The sequence below is a fragment of the Xiphias gladius genome, chromosome 13 (genome assembly GCF_016859285.1).
Source record: "Xiphias gladius isolate SHS-SW01 ecotype Sanya breed wild chromosome 13, ASM1685928v1, whole genome shotgun sequence".
In the NCBI taxonomy this organism is placed as follows: Eukaryota; Metazoa; Chordata; class Actinopteri; order Istiophoriformes; family Xiphiidae; genus Xiphias; species Xiphias gladius.
The window spans coordinates 11,238,625-11,254,140 of record NC_053412.1 but is presented as its reverse complement, the minus strand read 5'-3'; the positions used below and the strand labels follow the sequence as shown (position 1 = coordinate 11,254,140).

The 15,516-nt window shown below is 40.6% G+C and overlaps 2 protein-coding genes across 2 annotated transcripts; one reads left to right on the top strand and one right to left on the bottom strand.

Annotated features, from left to right (window-relative positions):
• Positions 1-407: 407 nt before the first annotated feature.
• Positions 408-7,913, bottom strand: LOC120798129 (adrenodoxin-like). Its single transcript, XM_040142187.1, has 4 exons — positions 7,216-7,913; positions 3,509-3,633; positions 3,175-3,304; positions 408-1,505 (listed from the first exon to the last, which is right to left on the bottom strand). The coding sequence occupies exons 1-4, from the start codon at positions 7,347-7,349 to the stop codon at positions 1,397-1,399; spliced, it is 498 nt and encodes a 165-aa protein (XP_039998121.1). The 5' UTR covers positions 7,350-7,913; the 3' UTR covers positions 408-1,396.
• A 1,110-nt stretch (positions 7,914-9,023) lies between these two features.
• Positions 9,024-15,123, top strand: LOC120798199. Its single transcript, XM_040142307.1, has 8 exons — positions 9,024-9,190; positions 9,452-9,489; positions 10,593-10,811; positions 10,986-11,054; positions 11,276-12,321; positions 12,496-12,633; positions 13,737-13,848; positions 14,930-15,123. Exons 2-8 carry the CDS (start codon positions 9,453-9,455, stop codon positions 15,001-15,003), a joined length of 1,695 nt encoding a protein of 564 aa, XP_039998241.1. The 5' UTR covers positions 9,024-9,190; position 9,452; the 3' UTR covers positions 15,004-15,123.
• The last annotated feature ends 393 nt before the right edge of the window (positions 15,124-15,516 follow it).

Here is a 15,516-nt window from a genome sequence, read left to right as displayed (position 1 = left end):
TGATCATAAATGGCATAAACAGTTCTTTGGACTTTCTACAGTACGCACATTTCAAAAGCTTCTCAGCACTGGCACTTACATTACATGTGTTAGAGCACATACATGCAGTAGCACAATTTTTAGGTTTTGATATTTTTCTGTTTGTTGCCAACAATGAGGTTTTCACAAAACCTGGATTGATTAGATTTGATCACATCGATCCTGTCCCAATGTTTCTACTATGTATATATGAATAATCCACCAAAGGGGAAAATGTATACATTGTTTTTCGAGCTTTATATTTTATGCAGCGTCAAACTTTGTTTAAATAGGCCAAGATTGTAGCTTTCTTATATTGTCAAAGCCTCTTTACTATGTACATGTATTATTGTATGCTGTGGTAATAAGCCTAAAACTCTGCTTTTGCAAATAAAATGACCTATGAGTGAAAACCTAATTTCACTGTGATTAAATTATTGGTTTACTTTTGTTTTTATTGGAAGGGGAAAATCAGGTTTTAAAAAGGACAATCAGATGACTGGTCATTTTGTACAAGAAATGGGATTTTCTATCATAGTTTTCATTTCAAACAGCATGTACAAACTGATAGTTCAACACGCCATTAGAAAGGGGATTTTTTTTTATTACATTATTTCTAACTCTACACACACGTGTGTGTTCTAGCTATGTACAATCATATGCTGAAATTATATGACTACATGATGGATTCGATCAACCCAACAACAGTAGGGGTATACATACATTTTAAAATGAAATATAACATGTTTGGGGGAGGGGGGGGGGTTGTACTCAGTATCAGCACAGTCTCTTAAGGTGTCAAGAACTCATATTGGTTCACAAATATTTCAGTCAGCTACGGACCTTTTCCTTCAGCTTGTTCAGAGGATATGACTAAATTTATAGACAAAGAAAGGGTTCTGAATTTCAAAAGTTTGGATGTTGCATCAAGACCAGAACTGTACTGAGCTACAAAGGCTTTTTGCAACCGTGAGTGTAAATTTAGTCATAGTAACAAGAAAAGGAAAAGGCACTTTTTCTTAGGTAATGGAAGGCACCGCAACAAGCTAGAGGTGGACGGCAGTGACAGTGCGGAGTCTGTCACTGCCGTCCACTACGTCATCCATAGTGAAAAGTGTAACTTTCTTTTGACATTGATTAAAATAGACCAACCTTTAATCAGGGCAGATTAATGGGCCTGTGATAAGTTTGTCTTAATTTAGAGTTTATATCTCATTAATATCGATACTCCTCACAATATGGCGCAAGGTTCTCTAATGGTTACTGAGACTGAAGGGTGCAATTTTAGTTTTTGAGTCCTTGTCTTGCATTCCCCAGTTCTGACCGGGCACACCCGCACTGTTCACACCCACATTCCAAAGCAGCAGCAGGTTCCCAGTTAAGCAGATCCGTCTTTGCTCTGTCGGATGTCGGCTACGCTCTCTGGAACCCTGGCCACCATGCCCTCCAGAGCCTTTGTCAGACAGATCTGGCAACCAAGACGAGATCTGAAGGGAAGAAAAAGAAAAAAAGAGGCGCACACGTTACATCCAAGTCACTACATTGGCTGCCTGTCAGTTTCCCTATTAATTCTAAAATTCCTATGCCACTTTGTAAAGGACTGCGTGGCCTTGCGTCAGTCTACTACTTATCTAAGAGCTAGAAAGGCCCCTAAAGTTTCCTGGCACAAGTTGTTCCCAAGTGCAGCGTACATGAGGATCTGAGAGCAACTAAGGGTAAAATTAATAAATACGATTTCAGTCTGACTTTTGCTTTGGATGTTTTTGGCTGTTATTTGATTTTGATTTTTATTCGGGCCCTGTCCTTCAAATCCCAACCTTTTTTCTTTTAACCAAATCTCTAAGAAAGTAAGTTACTGGGATCCGAAAAGGATTTCATGTATGGTGGCTCACGCTAAACATTCCTCCCTCAAGGTCATAATCTAGTTTACTCTGAATAAGCTGTGTCTCCAGATAAATGTTCAGCCGAGAACTAAAAACTGAAGAACTTAAAAATGCATCAGCAATCAAATCAAGCTGACTCAGTTCTCTGCCTATGAAGAACAGGGCACTGCTCTGTTGTTTTTCCTTCACTTTTATACTTTTTATTCACATTCAAATCTACTCTCTCTATATTTTTATTACTCTCCCACTGTTTTACTGTTATGTTTTCTACCGTCATTAGTCTTTTCATCACCTGTTGGGCACTCTGAACTAAAAGCATGAACTGAGGTGTATTCCAGAAAGCGGGTTTAGTGAATACATAAAACATTTCTTAACTCTTGAGTTTCTGAGTTTTCAGCACTTTATCATCCATTAAGAAAATTAAAGTCTGCTTAATAACAAATGAGTGGGCGACTGAATAAAATGAAATAGTGTCAACTTATTGACTCTTTTCTCTAATTCCAGCTCTTTCACTGCTGTTGCTTTAAAAAAAAAAAAAAAAAAAAAAAAAAAAAGATAAAACAATAATGTAACACATTCATCTTTATACTTCCACTTGATGTGCTCTTTATTCACTTGTTGCCATGGTGAATCCTAGTATCAGAGCTTTTCATTCACACCACACACACGTACATAACTCAGAGTGAACATACACAGAGTTGACCGAACTAACTCTGATCAGTTGACCTGGAGAGTTTCACCATTACGGGTTTAGTCGACACAAAGTTCAGGGTTTAACCTTCTTTCTGGAACAGGCCCTGCTATTGTTGCTGTTTGCAAACAACACTGTGGATGCCCTAGGTTTAAGGGAGGAGCACTCCTTTGTCCCTCTCATTGATTATCTGATCAACTCTGACAAATTTAATATCATCAACAGAACTCTCTCATCAGCATCATGCAGGGTGTGAGACCACTTTCTTAAAGGACAAGGCTGCTGTTATTTTATCAGCACATTCCACAGAAAACAAAACCCTCAATGAAATTATTCCACTATTCCACATGTTGTCTATGTATTAAAAGCCTGATATAGCTAATTCATCTCTGCCATAGATGGTTACCCAAAAAAACTTTTAAAACACTTAGTCAATAGTCGTTTTTGTTTTTTTAAGCAAAGGCAGGTTTGTAACTCAGTGGAAAATGTAGATTTGTATATAATATAATACAATACAACATTATATTATATTATATTATATTATATGTACACAGGCCTGTTTCTGTGTATGTGTTTCCTTACGTGTCACTCAGGCCATATGCTAAGTCTAGCATGTCCATCTCCTCATCTGTGACCGGCCCCAGCTTCTTGTAGACTTCCTCATCAAAGATCAGATGGCATGTGGAGCACGCCAGCGTTCCCTCACACGCTCCTACAGCGCGCACACACACATGCGCACACACAAACAGAGTTTTGTAACTTTTACCTGATGGATGGGATCCAGCTCACACAGTTATAGTTACATACAGGTGGTGTAAGACATGTCTCAGGAGCTGATGAAAGAAGAGAATGAGCACCCACACCAACAATGTTTGTGCACATGTGTGTTTGCGCGTGCGCATGCTTGCTTACACACCAAAGCCATCAAAGTCGAGGTCTTCGTTAATTACAACATCTAGCAGGGAGTCTCCAGGAGACCCCTTCACTGTGATCTTCTCCCCATCTCTGTTGACGAAGTGGACCGTCACCTTATTGTCCGACCTGAGAGACACACATGAAAACACAGAGTTTACTAATGTATTTGATTTTTTTTTAACCTAATTTGATTGACCTTGTTATCTTGAGCCTGACAAGATAACAAGACTGGTACCCGAGTTACCTAAAAATATTCGTTAAATGGAGAAATTTGCAGTTATTCAGACTCAATGGGGCTCTCTGTAAAATTTGGGGCTATTTTCTGCACAGGACTCGGTCCTTTGTACCCTTAAAAATCACCCACTTTCCCCGGCGGGGCACCACACAGCCCCGACCCTCTCCACCACACTTAACTGCCCTCTAGTGGTCAGAGCTGATCGCTACACTCAGTTCAGTTGTAGCCCCAAGATGTGAAAGTGCTTCAAAATCTCAGTGTGGGCAAACTCCAAGCAGTGCAAACTACACAAAATCGGTAATGTCTTGTTCTTTAACGTGGGCACAGTTTACTCTCATATTAGAACAGCTTTGTATGAATGCTAGATTTGTAACAGACGATAGTTAATTTCAGTGTAAAAGGAGAATAAGTATGAACCAGCTACAACAAAATGTTAATATGTAGCAGGACCCTGTCCTAGCTTCTCTGGACAGTCATACTTTTTCAGCATGTAAACAGATTTGAAATTTTCAATTACGAGTTCTCCAGCCCTGAATATATGAATGACATCTGAGACTAAGTAGTGGACTAGCATTGTCATAAAGTGAGTTTAACTCCCTAATTTGAGCTATTTTCTGGGATTCTGCATAATGACAGTACGTTTAACCACGTCATCATCCAGAGCCTGTTTAGCTGTCGTAAGATGAAACATTGAGACAGTAAATTTAATAGAAAGTTTCTTTAACAGGCTGTTCTACTGCAGGAGCAGGAGCTGACTGATCCTGACTTTATTTAGTCACTGAATGTGTCTGTCCAGTGTAATGAAAGTAAACGATAAACATGTGCTTCGCCTTGTTGGTCAAATCCCTATTTGGCGTGAATGTTCGGGTGTGAATCAAATAAAGATGCCAACTTTCCCAGCTTTATAATCACAGCCAGAGGCTGAACATGTTTAGCTTTAACAGGGATGTGAAAAATGAACCTCAGATAGCACTCTGAACTTTGGAATCTCTGAGCAGAGAGACCAGCAGTGCAGTAAAGAAACTTAATGTTCTTTACCATTAAACTAAATTACTTAGCTATTAAAATATTTAGTAGGATATGCACCATGGAGCCAGAACAAAAAAAGAACGGTGAGTCTAAATAACAAAAACAAAGACACTATTTTTGCTGTACAGTTATTTCCACTGCTCAACACTAGTGCTTCAGCATACACCTTGAAAAACTCACGCAGCCAGACACATTTCTGGATTCTTCTTCCCCAGGTACTCACTTACTTTACAGTTTTGATTATCTGGACCTGAGAGACAGGCTGCCCCAACTGCTCCCCCGCTGAATTTCAGAGGTCTACATCTTACACAAAGCTATGGTGCTGTTGCTTAACTTTGCCTATTAAATAACACATGAACGTCTAAACACACTGACACTCTGCCATTCTTTTGTCATGATTGACAAAACATGAATCTGTGGACCAAGAAAACTGTAATCTAACGCTGCAGAACTCCTTTAATTCCATGACTTTCTGAAAAATAATCAGAAAACCCATTTAAGTATACACTATTCATGTTAAGTGACCCAATTTGTAAAAGTTTCTGAAACTCTCAGGGAACCTATGAAATTCTCTGATTTTCCAGGCCATAGATATTAAACTCCGTGACCTTCTGGAAACTCAGAATAAGTGGAAACCATGTGTAATCGGCTTAACAAAAACCAATCAATTATCAAACTACTCCACCCCCTCCCCTGCAATACATGACCTTTTAACACAAAAACATGCAAAGTCTTGGTGATTACTGCCTTAAAGTTTGAAGGCCCGAGTGGATTTCTGAAAATGATCGCTATGGGACGGTCAGGGCCAGCCATGGCCGCCTGACGTGAGTGCTCAGGGACAGTGTCAGCCGGTTTAAGGCCAGCCTGGCAAACCGAACCTTCAACCTGAACGGCAAGTCAGCGGTCATTATGCAAGTCAACAAGCTGTTTGGCCCTGGGAACCCTAGCCTTGGAGCTGGACAGAAAAGATGGACCACTTTAGCCTCACGGACATGTGCGGTCTGAGCCTCCGTCAAGGTTCGAGCAGCCTCTTCTTAGAGCAGAAGACTACATACTGACATTCAGCGGCTATTTTGTGGCATACACACACCAGTTTTCACACAAATCACACGACTTTCATAAAAACCCAAAGCCAGACCTGATCAATTTGTCTTAATGTACAATCAATCCTCTACATCATTTTTAATTCTTACATTATTATTAAGACTGTTTGACTTTTCAACACTAATAAGGAAGCTTTGGATAAATGTTACATTTTTAACACATGGCAGATAATTTCATATAAAACTGCACCTACATACAGAAAGAAAATTGTGGTGGTTCATTCCCATCAAATATAAATATTCTAGCTTCTCATTTTTAATACATAAAAAATTATAGAACTGCGCTGATTAGTCAACAGACAGAAAATTAATCTGCACCTATTTTGATTATCTATTTATCATTGTCAAGCAAGAACAGTGAGTTTTTTGCTCTCAAATGTGAAGTTTTGCTGCTTTTCCTTGCCTTATATTATGGTTTTGCTCTGTCTCCTCAGACAAAACAAGCAACGTGAAGACATCAACTCTTCCTCCAGCATATTGCAGTGATACTAAAATGGTATCGAAATTAAATGCAAACAGACCAACGTTTTGATACTAATGTGTCTTCGTTAGCCTAAAATACCTAAGACTCTGAATTATTTGTTTGATGAAGACTTACAGCAGTCGTGTCGAAACACTGGTCTGTTTACACTGTTTAAAGGCTGCGGATCAGTGTGTAGTTCAATGACAGGGAAGTCCTGCTTCGATGCTATTTGAATGTGCGTAAAGATCAAAATCTACAGGAGACTGTAGGCGGGTCGAATACAAAATGTCACTTTTGGTAAATGGTTGTAAAAAAGGGAGAAAAAACAAAAAGGAGGGTAGGGTGAAGACGCTCTTCCAGCTGCTAGAAAACCTCTAAGATAAACATAACAGACTAGTGTAGACCACAGTACCTCCAGAAGAATAAGTATGAACCAGCTAAAACAAAATGATGAGACTGTGTAGCAGGATTTAACTTCTGGACCAACTTCCTTGGACAGTCTTCTTTTCCAGCATGTGCTGGCACTGGCCTACACGGTGTTTCTGGAGGAAGATTAACTGTGGGAACAAACGAGGCACTTCTCGAGGCTGAATCGTTAATTTTACGAGTTCTGCTCGGTGGTTCCTGTAAACGTGTCCCGTACAGAGCAAAACACAGACGCGACCCTGGTAAAGCGGAGGATAAAAGCCATTAGCAAAAAGGTCTTCACTCCTGTTCTGCCTGATTTCCTGCCAGGCGTGTGCTGATAAGGGAGGTCAGATCTAACTACCTGTCACTCCTGCATGGAGTTTGGCGTGCGGACAAATGGACGCGACAAAGCCGGGTTGAGTTCAAACTTTGCCCTGTACTCGAGAATTCCTCCCCGTAAAGTTACCAACCTCACAGGCAGCGTGCCACCGGTGAAACTCCGCTGACCCGTCAGCCAGCCAACCGAAGTCTCTGCTGCCGTCCTCCGCGAGTATTCCCTTAACCTGAAGTGAGCCAGTCTTCTTAGCACTGTCACCATGGCCATTTCCAGTGTAAATAAGAGGCTGGGGTACAAGCAGAGAAACTATCGGACCTGCTGGCCAAGCAGACGCTTAGTCTGGAGTCGCACAGCCCACTCGTGTCGAGCTCTTTGCTTCTCAAGGGAGAGAGAGACACAAGGCTAACCAACCGCGCTAGCTAGCTACGCTAGCTTGTTTTAGCTGAAAGAAGTCACTTTGTCAATGTCACGTTCATTGCGTAACATCCAACCTTCTGTAGCTGCCCCTCGTTTGAGATCCCAACTCAATTAGTCGGCTGTCTTGTGGTAATCCGCTACAAAACACCAAGCAGGGCAGATGTTATCGACGGCAATTGCGTATCCCAGGTTAGTGTGGTCAATCGGCAAATGCGAGGGGTTTCCGACGCACTTCCAGACAAGGAAAACTATATCAGAGCGAGCTTACTTAACTTCAACTTCCTGTTAGATAAAAGCTTTAGCAACCAACGTGCTGCAACTTTTCGGAGATCACACCGTCCTGAGGTTAAAGTAGGTTAAGCGTGTCTTTTCCCGAAAGATTCACTATCCGAAATTTGTGGGTTGGGACACATTATTTTCCATTCACATCAGGTGGGTTTGTTTTACTTTTATTTTGAAGGCGGCGCCGGCGCGCTTCCTGCTGTTTGCCGCTTAATAGTCGCCAGCTTGATGCCGCTGACGGACACAGCCCCGTGCCTCCCGTGTGCTTGCGTAAGTTTGCCAGTCAAGGTGTGAGTGGCCTTTGAATGCTCGTTTTGAATTACCGCGTCAGCCGGCAAAGGGGAGTTAGAGCATTTTACCCATGTGGGAATACTCACCTAAGCAGCGTAACCGCCCCGCCGTGTGGCCGGGTATTAAAACCGAGAAACTCCAAAGTGTTGGTCAATAAGGGTCAAAGCCTTCTACATTTTGGAACTCCACGCTCTTCTCTCCTGACAAGGGGATCACAGAAAAGTGACATTAGATGCCAAACACAACTTTGAACTTTCATATTGCTTCAAAAAAAAAGACACACCCTGACACACTATGGCTTAATCATGATAGGAACAGTTTGAGTCATGTATGAACAAGGAAGAATTCCTGTGATAATCTATGCCTGACTATTCCATTAAAACTCTTTATTCAAATGATATACTTTGTTTTTAATCATTCCATCAGCAGTGTTCATGTTATTGCATATACACCAGGTGGATCAAGATATGTATTATAATATACCACCTCTTTAATAAAAAATGCACATGACCTACTGTTTCTTTGGACTTGAACACAGCTGAAATGCGGTAAAGTACAGACTTTATTTTTTTAAAATGGGAAGGGCCCTGAATCCCTACCTACACCCCCGTCCTTAGGTCTAGAGTACTGATAAGTACTACCAGCAACATCAAAATACTCCCATTCACCCACCAAAAACAACTTTCAGTGACCTTCAACGACTGATGTGAACAACTGCTCGCATCTGTTGTAATCTCCACTCGCTGTCCACGTTCACAAATATTGGTTGAGCTACCCCCGATTAAACCAAGTGCCATTCACCTTCAATTTATTTACAAGACCCGGAAAACAGGATGTGTACAGTATAATAGGATGTCAGGGAAAACTGGCCCTTTAGTCTGGTGGCTTGACAGCCTGCACTTGATTTTCTGCTGTTATATCAGCATTATGTTCGGAAAAGGCAACACATGAGGGCAAAGTGCATCCAACATCAGTGATCATCTATGGGAGGTGCAGACTAATACCTAACCACATTCAAAGTGTTATTACTAGGGTCGGGCTTTATGAACAAGACAGTGACATATCAATCAGCAGCCTTTAATTTCTGAGTTGCGCGGTGATCACTGCTGCTGTCCCAGGTAAGCAGCACACAAACTGGCACACCGTGTCCACCCTGCATCAATCTGTAGACGCACATCAGCTTACACAGCACAGGACAGCGGAGAGACACCAACCGCTAAACACGGTGAACAACAAGCCGATAAACAACGTGCAGAGTTAGTGTGATAGGTCGTATTTGTGAGGTGGAAATTGTGCAGACAGGAAAAGAGAAAGCGAACAGAGAGAGAAAATTGGCTAAAAATGAAAGTGAGAAGTTGCTCTGTTTTTTATGTTTACAGGATGTTTAAGTTAGTGCTGCTGTTCGTGACCGTGTCAGGTAAGATCACTTCATCTTTCATTGCAGTTCTGTTTATTCGATACATAAAGTGTAGTAGTAATAAGTCTTGATGCTTAATTTCTCTGCAAGCATTTATTTTTTGTTACTGGACTCATTGAAAGCTTTAATTTGCAGATGATGTGATTCTCATGATATGTTTTATCATGAACACAAAATGTCTGTTTCTTGATACTGACATTTTTTCCCCCTTACGATAGTAATCATTTTATAACAGACGGAAGTGGAGGTTTTCTTATGATGCCGATATCAAAAAAATTATTATTCTGAGACCATGACGTAATCGCTTTGACACACCGTCATGTGGAGACCACAAAATAATAGCAAGAAAAACTTTTTCCTATTATCACAAAAGGCCTGTGATCTCAAGAAAATAACTTTATGTGGAGATAACGAAATATCCTTCGCAAGATCATGAGAAAACCAAATAAGAAATATTTGTTTTTCACATTAATTTTTGTGTTTAGCTTCTTTTTTAACATCGCAAAATCAACATCATCACGATAAACTCTAATATGAATGGATTTCAACGGCTTGTTGAAAGCCTGTATAGAGGCCTTTGACAGAATACTGGTTATTGTGGAGAAGCATTTCACTGCTCCATGGAAAGAACCTTAGGAATTACACCAAAATGTGAGATAAAACATTTCTAACATTGATTGAGTTCAGTACAAATTAATTCAAGCAATTGACCTTCCCAGTGGCTGTACAGAAATAAAACTTTGACCGTCATTGATTTATTACACTGTTAAAGAAAAGCTGAGGCCTATTTATTATTCTGGAGCAATAGTTAATAATCTATGTAAAAGGCTCAACAGTTATCTGTCAACTGGCAAGGGTATGTGCTAAATCTGCAAGGAAGTCTGAGGTTACACAGTCAACCACCTTCACCTGGTTCACCTTTCTGCCTGTATGTCAGCATTTCTGACAATAAGCAGGACATTCAATCACGCCTGGAAGAGTTGCATTCATTTGGGTTTGCATGAACGTAGATCCTCTGTGTGAATGGTGTTCTAAAAACCTTGTCAGCCTGGGAAGAGAGGGCCAACAACAGCTAACTGTAAAAGAAACCGTACCTTTCACAGGCCTCCAAGCTGTCCCAATCGCAGCCCCTAAGGATTTGCAGAGGACAGCTTCAACCTACCAGCTCCCTGATGGCTTTCAACAGGGCACTGAACACTCTGACACCCATCAACCCATTCCTGACAGCTTCAGACAAGGTACTGATCTCTCCAGGAGTGTCCTTGGTGACCTCAACACCGGCCTGGTGCAAGAAAAAGTCAGTGAGATGGACAGGAGAGAGGGTAAGTAGAGACAAACTGTTATACAGTCTTTCAAACCCCAGCAAGAACTAATTATCTAAGCCCAGTCGCTAATTAAGTACCCCTCTGAGTGTATTAATTAGCCACAAACCAAAGAAAAAAAAACAAAAATGGGTGCAATGCAAAATTTGGTCAATTATACATTTTCTGTTCCAGCTTTTAACCGCCCCTTTCTTCGGAATGGATTTGGAGAAATGGAGAGAGGACACTGGCTGACAGATGAGAGTGAGGAAACCATAAAGTAAAACTGTCACAATATATAGGAACACAGACTCCATTTACTCTCCACAACCTTTAGCTCTTACCATGAAAGTAACAAGTACAAGAAAAAACGAATTCACAAGTGAGACATATGTGAAACTACATATTTTTGTCTTTTATGTTATCAGTAAATTATCACTATATTTAAAGAAGCCTGTCTAATCTAAAGGCCATCTGTGTTCCAGTCCCTGTTGATGTTCCAGCCCACAAGAGTGGTGGTGGTTGGGTGCGGGTGGAAGAACCCTCTGCTTCTCATCTCCCAGATGGTTTTAGGCAGGGAACCGAACCCATGATGTCGCTTCCAGATGGTTTTAGGCAGGGAACCGAACCCATGATGTCGATCCCAGATGGTTTTAGGCAGGGAACTGAACCTTTCATGCGGATCCCTGAGGGTTTCAGACAAGGAACCGAACCCATGATGTCGCTTCCAGATGGTTTTAGGCAGGGAACTGAACCCTTCATGCGGATCCCTGATGGTTTCAGACAAGGAACCGAACCCATGATGTCGCTTCCAGATGGTTTTAGGCAGGGAACTGAACCCTTCATGCGGATCCCTGATGGTTTCAGACAGGGAACTGAGCCTTTTATCTCTATCCAAGATGGTTTCAGACAGGGAACAGCGCCCATGTCTGCCTCAGATAGTCTTAGGCTAGGAGTGGAACCTTTTATGTCTATCTCAGCTGGTTTTAGAAAGAGAACAGAACGTATTGGTAAGGTCCCAGAGGGCTTTAGACAGGGAAACGAACCATCTTTTCACATTCCAGAGGTCTTTAGGCAAAGAACCCAAACTTCTCTTCATATCTCAGATAGCTTTAGGCAGGGAACCAAACCCATGATGTCGATCCCAGATGGTTTTAGACAGGGAACCGAACCCATGTTGTCGATCCCAGATGGTTTTAGACAGGGAACTGAACCCTTCATGTCTATTCCAGATGGTTTTAGACAGGGAACTGAACCCTTCATGTCTATTCCAGATGGTTTTAGACAGGGAACCGAACCCTTCATGTCTATTCCAGATGGTTTTAGACAGGGAACCGAACCTTTCATGTCGATCCCAGTTGGTTTCAGACAGGACACTGAACCCATTCTCACAATCCCTGAGGGTTTTAGACAGGGAACTAAAACCTCCGCCTCTAGGATCCAAACACAGATAGTGGTATGTAAGGGGGAAGTCATCAATGGAAACTGCTATGAGTTCAACCCCACGCCAATGGCCTTCGAAGATGCACAGGTTAGACTATCTACCATCTCAGCAAGAGATAAAGAGCGCAATTCTGCCTTAAACTTTCAGTTGATAGTTCATCAAACCAATAATAGTTTGTTTCAAGACCCCACTATGACTAAATTTCTGTGTTTGATGCTCTTCAAATTACATCTCACATTTTTCTGTGTCCTTTGCATCCAGGTCTTCTGCAGAGCTCTTGCCCCAAATGCTAAGCTCGCATCTGTAACCAGTGACGATCTGCATTCCCGTCTGGTTTCCCTGGTGACCAAGGGTGGGGAAAACAAGCCTGTGTTGACCTGGCTGGGAGGCATGGTGAAGGTAAGATCCTCTCGTTCACACATTCTGAAAGAGAGGGGAGACAGTATATTTTTTGAAAATAGCAGAAGTGAAAAGCTGCAATTAGCACATGTACCCAGGCCCCCTCTCAGCAAAATCATCTTAAAAAGTCCCCCTCTTATATATATATTATATATGTGTAGGTATATATATATATAATATATATATATATATATATATATATATATATATATATTGAGAGATACAGAGAGAATAGAAGAATGTTAAACTACCCTATATCACCATCATTATTCAATTGCTTTTATGAATGTGACGCCAACAGTCTGGTCCTGTACCATGGCACTGAATGGAGGCCAAGGAGAGTGTCATCAGATATGTTATCAACAGGACAGATAGTGTTATTCTTACCTTGGTAAAGCATTGACCTTTGAACTTTTATTTAAAAATGCTCCATCTTTTTCTGTCCTGTCACTAAGCGAGACCAGAAACTGAAAAAGTGAGACGGGAAAATGGTCTTTGACTTTTAGAGTTAGATTAGACGAGATTTTTTTTTTAATCTAACATATTATATACTAGTGACAAAAGGATATTTAGTCCACAGTGGGGAAGAAAATCTGACGAATATATGTTCAGGGGAGAAATGTAACAAAGTACATTTACTCAAGTGCTGTACTGAAGGTACGAATTTCAGGTACCCGACTTTACTTTAGTATTGCCATTTGATGCCAGTTTTTATTTTTACACCACATCCCAGAGGGAAAGACTGAAATGTTTACTCCATTATTTGTCAGATATTAGTTACAAATTAGATCTATCTTTAACAGCTCCAACCATAAGATGGAGCTAATGTAGTGATGCAACAGTATTAACAATCTGCATTGAGTACTTTTAATTTTGATACTTTAACTACATTTTGTTGATAATATTTCTGAACCTTTACTTAACATTTTGAATGCAGGACCTTAAGTATTGTTCAAGTATTATTACAGTGCACTATTGCCAATTTTCCTTTAGTCAAGGATCTGAATACTTCCTCCACCGTGTATTGTAATATTTTAACTGTCAATTTTATAAGAGTGGGCTAGCAAACTTTTGAAATACTGTATGTGTGTTGCCCACTTCAGAACCAGCAGGCATCATGGGTAGATGGGTCAGAGTGGAGTTACAGCGAATGGATGCCAGGACACCCAAACATTCACACTGACAAACCTGTGTGTTTGGAGATGTTCAAGATAGGTAAGACCTGCGCTCACACACAACAGATACACACAGACACACACAAATGACTGATTTATTTCTGAAGTCAGCATTTCACAAAACACTTCTGTTCCTGGCAAGAAGGCCATTAAAGTGTGACTATGTAACTTTGAAAGAAGAAATAGCACAGTAATTATCTTAAAAATGAGAAGTCGTACTCATAAGTATTAAAATGCACCCTCGCTCAATTCAATACACTCAGGGGTTTTGCTGGTATGGTCTTATGTGGTCTGGTATGACCACTAGCTTATGGTGGCTAATGTTAGCAAACTTTAGATAGCCTAGATATTGCTGTATAACAGATATTACCAGGTCACTTTGCTAATTTTATGACTCTGCTTTTGTTCCTGTTCAGCAAAAGTTACGTTGGCAGGCTTTAACACTCTCCATGCAGAAAATACAAAAAGTGGTAAACAATTAAAGAACCATGTGTTTGATTAACCCAGATAGAATAAACAATGTCGGGGCACTTTTTTTTTTTTTACAAAAGGTCTGTCATTTACATTTAATGTCAATTTACATCTGTCATTAAGCTGTCCTTTAAATTCAGGTTATTTATATTGTAAGAACTAACACCAGCACCTCTTCATTATTTGAGCCAGATTGATAAGATTAGTCTGTGTTTAACTTTATTTCCACATAATTTACGGCCTTAATCACGACTGTATAATATAAATGTGCTTCTCAAGGGGCTTGTTATGAAATCGCACCTTAGCTGCACTAGTAATTAAAGAGTTATGGATCAGAGAAGCTCAGATATCTGTCTTGCTCTGTTACGGAAAGTTGATAAGATACTGAAAAAATTAACTTGTATGGCAGTCTTTGCCTTGTTGCACTTACAATACCCTGACAATCTCCTTCGGCATGTTTCCTCTTTGTTCTGTCCCTTTAACACAATTGAAAACATTTTCAGAATGCTTCAGCAGAAATACTTTTAATACCATTAACCAGACAAGTTGGGCCTACTAAATGGGCTTAAAAAAAATACCCTAGGAATGTGTGTGCTATGTTAAGCAAGCCAACATGTCTTTTACATATCTGTCCCTATCCCGTTTTTCAGATGAGAGCTGGTGGACGGCCACTGACTGCGAACTGAAGAGAGCGTCCATCTGCTCGTACCCAGTCCCTGCGTGAAGACCACAAAGAAACAGAGCATAAGAAAGTGGCCCTGTTGGTTTGTTTCCTCGTGGCCTTTCTTGCAGACATTTTTTCCATTCGTTTGGGATACTTAACGCGCTGTTTGCTTGTGTCTCCATGAATAAAACTTGGCATATTATATCTGCGTGTCTCCGTTTCCTGTCTGTGCACACAGCTATTGTGTCGAAAAAAGAAGGCATTTTTACCTCAGCCGCAGCAGTCAAGCTTCATTCTTCTTTATACAGTGAAGGCCTCAGACAGATAAACCACCAATTTATATTTAAATTTAGACAAGACTTTAATGATCATTTTCCACTTGTGTATACAAAGCAGTTTGTACAGATTAGGGAGCCAAGTTAAAACAATTTTCTTACAATTTAGTACCTGGAAAGTGCAAAAGTACATTTCAAATACGTTGAAATAAAAATCATGCTGTACATTATATACTGTATTCATAAATAATCACAGATATACACACATCCATTTGGTGACAGTCACAGAGCAGAACTG

What these genes read in the sequence shown, in the direction of transcription:
- LOC120798129 (XM_040142187.1), bottom strand. Translation starts at nt 7,349, where the DNA reads ATGGCCATGGTGACAGTGCTAAGAAGACTGGCTCACTTCAGGTTAAGG. An exon ending in GGTGGCACGCTGCCTGTGAG is followed by an intron (nt 3,634 to 7,215) that starts GTTGGTAACTTT and finishes TGTGTCTCTCAG; the next exon opens with GTCGGACAATAAGGTGACGG. An exon ending in CCTCGACTTTGATGGCTTTG is followed by an intron (nt 3,305 to 3,508) that starts GTGTGTAAGCAA and finishes TGCGCGCTGTAG; the next exon opens with GAGCGTGTGAGGGAACGCTG.
- LOC120798199 (XM_040142307.1), top strand. Translation starts at nt 9,453, where the DNA reads ATGTTTAAGTTAGTGCTGCTGTTCGTGACCGTGTCAG. An exon ending in GCTGTTCGTGACCGTGTCAG is followed by an intron (nt 9,490 to 10,592) that starts GTAAGATCACTT and finishes TACCTTTCACAG; the next exon opens with GCCTCCAAGCTGTCCCAATC. An exon ending in ACACTGGCTGACAGATGAGA is followed by an intron (nt 11,055 to 11,275) that starts GTGAGGAAACCA and finishes TCTGTGTTCCAG; the next exon opens with TCCCTGTTGATGTTCCAGCC.